The sequence below is a fragment of the Panulirus ornatus genome, chromosome 39 (assembly GCF_036320965.1).
Source record: "Panulirus ornatus isolate Po-2019 chromosome 39, ASM3632096v1, whole genome shotgun sequence".
Lineage (NCBI taxonomy): Eukaryota > Metazoa > Arthropoda > Malacostraca > Decapoda > Palinuridae > Panulirus > Panulirus ornatus.
Window position 1 is genome coordinate 5,684,072 of NC_092262.1, and position 10,652 is coordinate 5,694,723.

The following is a 10,652-nucleotide window of genomic DNA, read 5'->3' on the forward strand; positions in this document are numbered from 1 at the left end:
TTCAAGCTATGGTAATGAGGCAGACAAGAATGAGACTATTCAAGCTATGGTAATGAGGTAGACAAGAATGAGACTATTCAAGCTATGGTAATGAGGCAGACAAGACTGAGACTATTCAAGCTATGGTAATGAGGCAGACAAGAATGAGACTATTCAAGCTATGGTAATGAGGCAGACAAGAATGAGACTATTCAAGCTATGGTAATGAGGCAGACAAGACTGAGACTATTCAAGCTATGGTAATGAGGCAGACAAGAATGAGACTATTCAAGCTATGGTAATGAGGCAGACAAGAATGAGACTATTCAAGCTATGGTAATGAGGCAGACAAGAATGAGACTATTCAAGCTATGGTAATGAGGCAGACAAGAATGAGACTATTCAAGCTATGGTAATGAGGCAGACAAGAATGAGACTATTCAAGCTATGGTAATGAGGCAGACAAGACTGAGACTATTCAAGCTATGGTAATGAGGCAGACAAGAATGAGACTATTCAAGCTATGGTAATGAGGCAGACAAGAATGAGACTATTCAAGCTATGGTAATGAGGCAGACAAGAATGAGACTATTCAAGCTATGGTAATGAGGCAGACAAGAATGAGACTATTCAAGCTATGGTAATGAGGCAGACAAGAATGAGACTATTCAAGCTATGGTAATGAGGCAGACAAGAATGAGACTATTCAAGCTATGGTAATGAGGCAGACAAGAATGAGACTATTCAAGCTATGGTAATGAGGCAGACAAGAATGAGACTATTCAAGCTATGGTAATGAGGCAGACAAGAATGAGACTATTCAAGCTATGGTAATGAGGCAGACAAGAATGAGACTATTCAAGCTATGGTAATGAGGCAGACAAGAATGAGACTATTCAAGCTATGGTAATGAGGCAGACAAGAATGAGACTATTCAAGCTATGGTAATGAGGCAGACAAGAATGAGACTATTCAAGCTATGGTAATGAGGCAGACAAGAATGAGACTATTCAAGCTATGGTAATGAGGCAGACAAGACTGAGACTATTCAAGCTATGGTAATGAGGCAGACAAGAATGAGACTATTCAAGCTATGGTAATGAGGCAGACAAGAATGAGACTATTCAAGCTATGGTAATGAGGCAGACAAGAATGAGACTATTCAAGCTATGGTAATGAGGCAGACAAGAATGAGACTATTCAAGCTATGGTAATGAGGCAGACAAGAATGAGACTATTCAAGCTATGGTAATGAGGCAGACAAGAATGAGACTATTCAAGCTATGGTAATGAGGCAGACAAGAATGAGACTATTCAAGCTATGGTAATGAGGCAGACAAGAATGAGACTATTCAAGCTATGGTAATGAGGCAGACAAGAATGAGACTATTCAAGCTATGGTAATGAGGCAGACAAGAATGAGACTATTCAAGCTATGGTAATGAGGCAGACAAGAATGAGACTATTCAAGCTATGGTAATGAGGCAGACAAGACTGAGACTATTCAAGCTATGGTAATGAGGCAGACAAGACTGAGACTATTCAAGCTATGGTAATGAGGCAGACAAGAATGAGACTATTCAAGCTATGGTAATGAGGCAGACTGGTTGGTTGTACCATTAATACTGAGACAGACGTAGTATCTGGTGCAGTCGGTGGGGTCCTTGATGGATGTTCCTGGGTCCACTCCTGTACAGTCTGGGGCGCAGACCTCCTGGCTCGGCTTCACCTGTGAGGGATCACAAGATATGGTCTTCACAAGATATGGTCTTCACAAGATATGGTCTTCACAAGATATGGTCTTCACACTCTGTCACTCCTACACTCACCTCCGTCAAACACAAGGGTTACCCAACTGACCTTCCTACTGTAGGACTTACTGACCTTCCTACTGTAGGACTTATACAAGGGTTCACCAACTGACCTTCCTACTGTAGGACTTATTGACCTTCCTACTGTAGGACTTACACAAGGGTTCACCAACTGACCTTCCTACTGTAGGACTTACTGACCTTCCTACTGTAGGACTTATACAAGGGTTCACCAACTGACCTTCCTACTGTAGGACTTATTGACCTTCCTACTGTAGGACTTACACAAGGGTTCACCAACTGACCTTCCTACTGTAGGACTTACTGACCTTCCTACTGTAGGACTTACACAAGGGTTCACCAACTGACCTTCCTACTGTAGGACTTATACAAGGGTTCACCAACTGACCTTCCTCCTGTAGGACTTACTGACCTTCCTACTGTAGGACTTACACAAGGGTTCACCAACTGACCTTCCTACTGTAGGACTTACTGACCTTCCTACTGTAGGACTTATACAAGGGTTCACCAACTGACCTTCCTACTGTAGGACTTATTGACCTTCCTACTGTAGGACTTACACAAGGGTTCACCAACTGACCTTCCTACTGTAGGACTTACTGACCTTCCTACTGTAGGACTTACACAAGGGTTCACCAACTGACCTTCCTACTGTAGGACTTATACAAGGGTTCACCAACTGACCTTCCTCCTGTAGGACTTACTGACCTTCCTACTGTAGGACTTACACAAGGGTTCACCAACTGACATTCCTACTGTAGGACTTACTGACCTTCCTGCTGTAGGACTTCGCAAGGGTTCACCAACTGACCTTCCTACTGTAGGACTTACTGACCTTCCTACTGTAGGACTTACGCAAGGGTTCACGCAACTGACCTTCCTACTGTAGGACTTACTGACCTTCCTACTGTAGGACTTACACAAGGGTTCACCAACTGACCTTCTACTGTAGGACTTACACAAGGGTTCACCAAACTGACCTTCCTCCTGTAGGACTTACTGACCTTCCTACTGAGGACTTACACAAGGGTTCACAACTGACCTTCCTACTGTAGGACTTACTGACCTTCCTACTGTAGGACTTACACAAGGGTTCACCAACTGACCTTCCTACTGTAGGACTTACTGACCTTCCTACTGTAGGACTTATACAAGGGTTCACCAACTGACCTTCCTCCTGTAGGACTTACTGACCTTCCTACTGTAGGACTTACACAAGGGTTCACCAACTGACCTTCCTCCTGTAGGACTTACTGACCTTCCTACTGTAGGACTTACACAAGGGTTCACCACCTGACCTTCCTCCTGTAGGACTTACTGACCTTCCTACTGTAGGACTTACACAAGGGTTCACCAACTGACCTTCCTACTGTAGGACTTATTGACCTTCCTACTGTAGGACTTATACAAGGGTTCACCAACTGACCTTCCTACTGTAGGACTTACTGACCTTCCTACTGTAGGACTTATACAAGGGTTCACCAACTGACCTTCCTACTGTAGGACTTATACAAGGGTTCACCAACTGACCTTCCTCCTGTAGGACTTACTGACCTTCCTACTGTAGGACTTACACAAGGGTTCACCAACTGACCTTCCTACTGTAGGACTTACTGACCTTCCTACTGTAGGACTTACACAAGGGTTCACCAACTGACCTTCCTCCTGTAGGACTTACTGACCTTCCTACTGTAGGACTTACACAAGGGTTCACCAACTGACCTTCCTCCTGTAGGACTTACTGACCTTCCTACTGTAGGACTTACACAAGGGTTCACCAACTGACCTTCCTCCTGTAGGACTTACTGACCTTCCTACTGTAGGACTTACACAAGGGTTCACCAACTGACCTTCCTCACCAACTGACCTTCCTACTGTAGGACTTACACAAAGGTTAACCAACTGACCTTCCTACTGTAGGACTTACACAAGGGTTAACCAACTGACCTTCCTACTGTAGAAGTTGTCTATAACCACAATATACAAGAATATAGATCGTTTAACTATATTTCATGTGGTTTCGGAGCTATATCTCCAAGCATGGATCATCGAATCGTATATAAAAGCTATAAATTAAGGGATCTGATTGTTCATTTATAACTTCGATTCTAAGTTGAATATAGGGTTAGGAGAGTGAAGTTTGTGGTCCAAAGACATGTGTTATAGTGATCATAACATTTTTATTTGTGATGTTATATGAAGAACACCTGAACACGTGAAAAGGATTTGATGCAATGTAGTCTTCTTGTAGAGGGGTTTTCAATACTAACGTAGAGATTTACACTCTCTCTCTCTCTCTCTCTCTCTCTCTCTCTCTCTCTCTCTCTCTCTCTCTCTCTCTCTCTCTCTCTCTCTCTCTCTCTCTCTCTCTCTCTCTCTCTCTCTCTCTCTCTCTCTCTCTCTCTCTCTCCATTCCGTGTCCAGCCTCCCAGAGAACAAGCATGCCGGAGATGGGTGGTTGGGGGGGGGTTCGATTCCCCTCGTGAACACTTTACACACAAGATTCAACACACGATTTTGTTCAGAGGAGAAAGAGCTGTTGGGTCGTGTTAGAACTTCACTAGTGGTGAAGGTTGTAGATGAAGGTCACCAACAACCCTTGATTATGATGTATCTACACGACGGGTTGGTTGGTTGGATGGGTTGGCCTTAGACTATCAATTATCAGGGTCATTAAGGCTATCAACTTCAATTACCAGAGTCAGTAAGGCTATCAACTTCAATTACAAGGGTCATTACGGCCATCAACTTCAATTGCCAGGTTCATTAAGGCCATCAACTTCAATTATCAGGGTCATTAAGGCTATCCACTTCAATTACCAGGGTCATTAAGGCTATCAGTTTCAATTACCAGGGTCATTAAGGCCATCAACTTCAATTGCCAGGATCATTAAGGCTATCAACTTCAATTACCAGGGTCATTAAGGCTCTCAGCTTCAATCATTAGGGTCATTAAGGCCTTTAACTTCACTCACTAGGGTCATTAAGGCTACCAACTTCAATTACTAAGGTCATTAAGGCTATCAACTTCAAGCAATACATCTACCAACCAAAAAAAGAGAATCTATTTAACATCTTCTTCAGGAGTTAAAGTCTATTCTAAGATCACCTCCACTCTTACTATGTACACTCAGTAGTTTGAAATTCCGCCAGTTTAACACAAACACCTTCACCAGTGTCTAATTGGTGCCTCACTACCTGTAACATGTTAATGTCATGGTTTTTTTAACATGTTGAAATCCTAGTACTCTTTGTTTACTATTGTTTGTTTACTATTTCGCCAACGTGTGTACACTACATACATCTATGTGGACTTATCTTTCTATTTCAACTCAGATTCTAGAGAGAAATACATCTCTTCCTGAGTTTTGTCTGAGTTGTGGAGAAGTATATTTCTCTTCCTAGATATCGTCAATCTACTTCCTAAATTCTTTGGGGATCTATTTCGTCTCCTGGACACCGTCTTTCTAGTTTCTAGAGTCATGGTGATATACTTGCTCACCTACACACTGTTTGTCTGCCTTCTAGATTCATAATAATATGCGTGTTCATGCAGATATTCTTTTTTCTAGTTTCTAGAGTCAAGGGGACATATTTGCTCATCTAGACACTGTATAATATCTTTCTAGAGATGAAGGAACTTACCGCTAGAGCGACCAGGAGCAGCAGACACTTCGCTGTGGTGGCCATGTCGCTAGTGTGGGAATATATGCAGTGGGAAGAGCCCTCAACCCCAGTTCTTATCCCAGTTGCAGTGGGAAGAGCCATTGGCTCCATTCTTATCTTATATGCAGTGGCTCCGCCCCACCACAAACTCAGAACTAACCGAGAGAGGAGTGTTTTCATAATTCCCACTCTATCTCTGTCTCTTTCCCACTCTATCTCTATCTCTTTCCCACTTTATCTCTTATCTCTTCCCCCTATCCATCAACTTTTCCCGCCACACTCCAAGTAGACTTTATGACGGTCTGTCAGTCGCCAGCCACCCACTCGTCCCTGTCACCAACCTCGCTCCTCTCTACATCTTCCTCCAGTGTCCTTCTCTCTCCCTCGCTCCCTCCATCCATCCCTCCATCCCCCTCCAATCGACCACATTCCAGGACATCCCGCTAGATGTTTCCCATCTGGAATCCAGTTTAGATACTTTCTGGCACATCTCGTGTCTCTCATTGTCTGTCCCCTTCTATACCACCTCGGCTTATTCTCTCTAGGTACTTCCAACACAGATATAACCATTCATTCCTCTCTTATCTATGGTGTTTCTCATCTTATCTATTCTTACCATTGACTTCATCTATCTATTCTTCTTAGGTTTGGTCATTTTTTCATAATCTACAGGTGTCGTGGAGTCGCGTATAGTCGAATAAAACATGTTTAAGAACAATGTAAAATGGATTAAAACATGTTTAAGGACACATCTTCCCATTGTATTACCTTCGTCATCACATTGCTCAATTGCCTTGCTATCTATCTAATCGATAGTCCCTTATCTCTCGAAGAATCCAAAGGCAGGAACACGTCCTTAATGACTTAGTACACAACAGCACACCGTAATAGCCTAGTGTGCCACATACCAGGGGTCCCTACCTATTGCTCCACAATTATCCACTTGCCGTGTTCTAATAACATCCATTCAGCAAGAGGGAAAAATCACCTATTGAAGAAGTAATTACATCGTTAGCGTCAACTTGCGAGTTGACAATCAGTAATTCATCCAACCCCCACTTATCTCTTCGCCCATAACAGCTGCTTCGTCTCATGGATGCCAAGATAACCCATTCTCCTAAGTCACACTGTTGGCTCCTGGGTAACGTGATCAGGTTGCTCACAAACAAATCGAAGCCTAATACAGCATTTTCGTAACCTAACCTAATATAAACTTCGATAAGTTAATCCTTACTCTATCTAACACTCTCTAACCTTACGTGATCTAACATTCTTTAACCTAACGTAATCTAACCTTCCATAACCTCGTCTTTTCTAACGTAATCTGACCTTTCATAAGTTGACCTATATTAACTTTTTATTTAATATGATCGAATCACTCGTAACATATTCTTTCAAAACCCTGCATGATCCAACCGTATGTAAGCTACCTTAACGTAATCTGATGTTGGGAAACACCTATTTCCTGTGTGGCGGGGTAGCGACGGGAATGGATGAAGGCAGCAAGTATGAACATGTACATGAGTATATATATATATATATATATATATATATATATATATATATATATATATATATATATATATATATATATATATATATCTTTGTATGTATACGTTGAAATTATATGTATATATACGTGCGCGCATGGGTGTTTATGTATGTGTGGATGGGCCATTCTTTGTCTGTTTTCTTGCGCTACCTCGCTGACGCGGGAAACATCGATTATATATATATATATATATATATATATATTCATACTATTCGCCATTTCCCGCGATAGCAAGGTAGCGTTAAGAACAGAGGACTGGGCCTTTGAGGGAATATCCTCACCTGGCCCCCTTCTCTGTTCCTTCTTTTGGAAAATTAAAAAAAAAAAAAAAACCGAGAGGGGAGGATTTCCAGCCCCCCGCTCCTTCCCCATTTAGTCGCCTTCTACGACACGCAGGGAATACGTGGGAAGTATTCTTTCTCCCCTATCCCCAGGGATAATATATATATATGTATATATATATATATATATATATATATATATATATATATATATGGATTTGTATGTAGCATTTATGGATCTGGAGAAGGCATATGATGGAGTTGATAGAGATGCTCTGTGGAAGGTATTAAGAATATATGGTGTGGGAGGCAAGTTGTTAGAAGCAGTGAAAAGTTTTTATCGAGGATGTAAGGCATGTGTACGAGTAGGAAGAGAGGAAAGTGATTGGTTCTCAGTGAATGTAGGTTTGCGGCAGGGGTGTGTGATATCTCTATGGTTGTTTAATTTGTTTATGGATGGGGTTGTTAGGGAGGTGAATGCAAGAGTTTTGGAAAGAGGGGCAAGTATGAAGTCTGTTGTGGATGAGAGAGCTTGGGAAGTGAGTCAGTTGTTGTTCGCTGATGATACATCGCTGGTGGCTGATTCATGTGAGAAACTGCAGAAGCTGGTGACTGAGTTTGGTGAAGTGTGTGAAAGAAGAAAGTTAAGAGTAAATGTGAATAAGAGCAAGGTTATTAGGTACAGTAGGGTTGAGGGTCAAGTCAATTGGGAGGTAAGTTTGAATGGAGAAAAACTGGAGGAAGTAAAGTGTTTTAGATATCTGGGAGTGGATCTGGCAGCGGATGGAACCATGGAAGCGGAAGTGAATCATAGGGTGGGGGAGGGGGCGAAAATCCTGGGAGCCTTGAAGAATGTGTGGAAGTTGAGAACATCATCTCGGAAAGCAAAAATGGGTATATTTGAAGGAATAGTGGTTCCAACAATGTTGTATGGTTGTGAGGCGTGGGCTATGGATAGAGTTGTGCGCAGGAGGGTGGATGTGCTGGAAATGAGATGTTTGAGGACAATGTGTGGTGTGAGGTGGTTTGATCGAGTAAGTAATGTAAGGGTAAGGGAGATGTGTGGAAATAAAAAGAGCGTGGTTGAGAGAGCAGAAGAGGGTGTTTTGAAATGGTTTGGGCACATGGAGAGAATGAGTGAGGAAAGATTGACCAAGAGGGTATATGTGTCGGAGGTGGAGGGAACGAGGAGAAGTGGGAGACCAAATTGGAGGTGGAAAGATAGAGTGAAAAAGATTTTGTGTGATCGGGGCCTGAACATGCAGGAGGGTGAAAGGAGGGCAAGGAATAGAGTGAATTGGATCGATGTGGTATACCGGGGTTGACGTGCTGTCAGTGGATTGAATCAGGGCATGTGAAGCGTCTGGGGTAAACCATGGAAAGTTGTGTGGGGCCTGGATGTGGAAAGGGAGCTGTGGTTTCGGGCATTATTGCATGACAGCTAGAGACTGAGTGTGAACGAATGGGGCCTTTGTTGTCTTTTCCTAGTGCTACCTCGCACACATGAGGGGGGAGGGGATGGTATTCCATGTGTGGCGAGGTGGCGATGGGAATGAATAATAAAGGCAGACAGTGTGAATTGTGTGCATGGGTATATATGTATGTGTCTGTGTGTGCATATATATGTGTACATTGAGATGTATAGGTATGTATATTTGCGTGTGTTGACGTGTATGTATATACATTGTGTATGGGGGTGGGTTGGGCCATTTCTTTCGTCTGTTTCCTTGCGCTACCTCGCAAACGCGGGAGACAGCGACAAAGCAAAAAAGAAAGAATATATATATATATATATATATATATATATATATATATATATATATATATATATATATATATACCTACTGAGGACTACAAGTAGAGTTCAGAAAATATCACAGGGGTAAGGGAGGTGCAAATTAGCCTGTGTATTATGTCTGGAATGTCTTTATTCAGATGCCAGAAGGAACTGTCTCCCACACTCATCACGAGGTTAAGTAGTAGTTTGGTGTCGTCAAGTACAATGACGGAGTTGGGCATCTTATGATATACGTTGATCTGTCCAAATTATGACTTTATTTTGCGATTTATTCATTCTCCCTTTAACATAAATTCTATTTCATTTGGCTTTTTATCTTTATTATAAATTCCTCGGTGATAGAAGGCTATGTTTCTTTTATTTACATTCTGGTTAAAAATTCTTGAAGTATTTTTAAACAGGATAGAACTCCTCATCCATGTAGGTATTTCTTCTTTAATCTATTTTTGTTCGTATTTGTCTGAGTCAAGTCTGAAATACGAAGAGAAGCGTCCTTACTCTATACCTTATCTGTGACAGATGGCAATAATTTTCGTGTCCTGGGTTAAGAATATCTTAGACAATTCACTATTTTTTTACTCGTAGCTCCAATCTTCGTCCACCAGAATTGGCACGTTTATGAAAGAGGACTCTCTCTCTCTCTCTCTCTCTCTCTCTCTCTCTCTCTCTCTCTCTCTCTCTCTCTCTCTCTCTCTCTCTCTCTCTCTCTCTCTCTCTCTCTCTCTCTCTCTCTCTCTCTCTCTCTCTCTCTCTCTCTCTCTCACCCAGTCTTGTCGGGGGCGTGTCATTGCTAAAGCCTCAGGACACGCCCACACCTCCACCCCACCACACCCACCACAAGTCATTTCCCCGCTGGACATGAAGGACAGACCCTGAAACCCAAGTCTCCCTCCTCTGGGGGTTACCAGAGATCGATGAGAGAGAGAGAGAGAGAGAGAGAGAGAGAGAGAGAGAGAGAGAGAGAGAGAGAGAGAGAGAGAGAGAGAGAGAGAGAGAGAGGCTTAAGGACTTCCGCTCTTAGGTTATCAAACTTTTAGCAATCTTTTCATGGGATAATTTATATATATATATATATATATATATATATATATATATTATATATATATATATATATATATATATATATATATATATATATATATATGTATATATATATATATATATATATATATATATATATATATATATATATATATATATATATATATATATATATATATATATTCCCGTCCCCTCTAGTCCCCGCGACTAGAGGGGACGGGAGCGGGGGGCCGGAAATCCTCCCCTCCTTGTATTAACTTTCTAAAATGGGAAACAGAAGAAGGAGTCACGCGGGGAGTGATCATCCTCCTCGAAGGCTCAGAGTGGGGTGCCTAAATGTGTGTGGATGTAACCAAGATGTGAAAAAAGGAGAGATAGGTAGTATGTTTGAGGAAAGGAACCTGGATGTTTTGGCTCTGAGTGAAACGAAGCTCAAGGGTAAAGGGGAAGAGTGGTTTGGAAATGTCTGGGGAGTGAAGTCAGGGGTTAGTGAGAGGACAAGA

The 10,652-nt window shown here is 42.0% G+C and overlaps 1 protein-coding gene across 1 annotated transcript in view; it reads right to left on the reverse strand.

Annotated features, from left to right (window-relative positions):
- LOC139761057 (uncharacterized) overlaps positions 1 to 5,613 on the reverse strand; it is an 8,513-nt gene extending 2,900 nt beyond the window's left edge. The window contains exons 1-2 of the mRNA XM_071684842.1: positions 5,457 to 5,613; positions 1,597 to 1,708 (exon numbers count right to left, since the gene is read on the reverse strand). Coding sequence (XP_071540943.1) covers positions 1,597 to 1,708; positions 5,457 to 5,588 — 244 coding nt within the window. The 5' untranslated portion in view covers positions 5,589 to 5,613. The remainder of the gene's footprint in view (positions 1 to 1,596; positions 1,709 to 5,456) is intronic.
- Between the last annotated feature and the right edge of the window lie 5,039 nt (positions 5,614 to 10,652).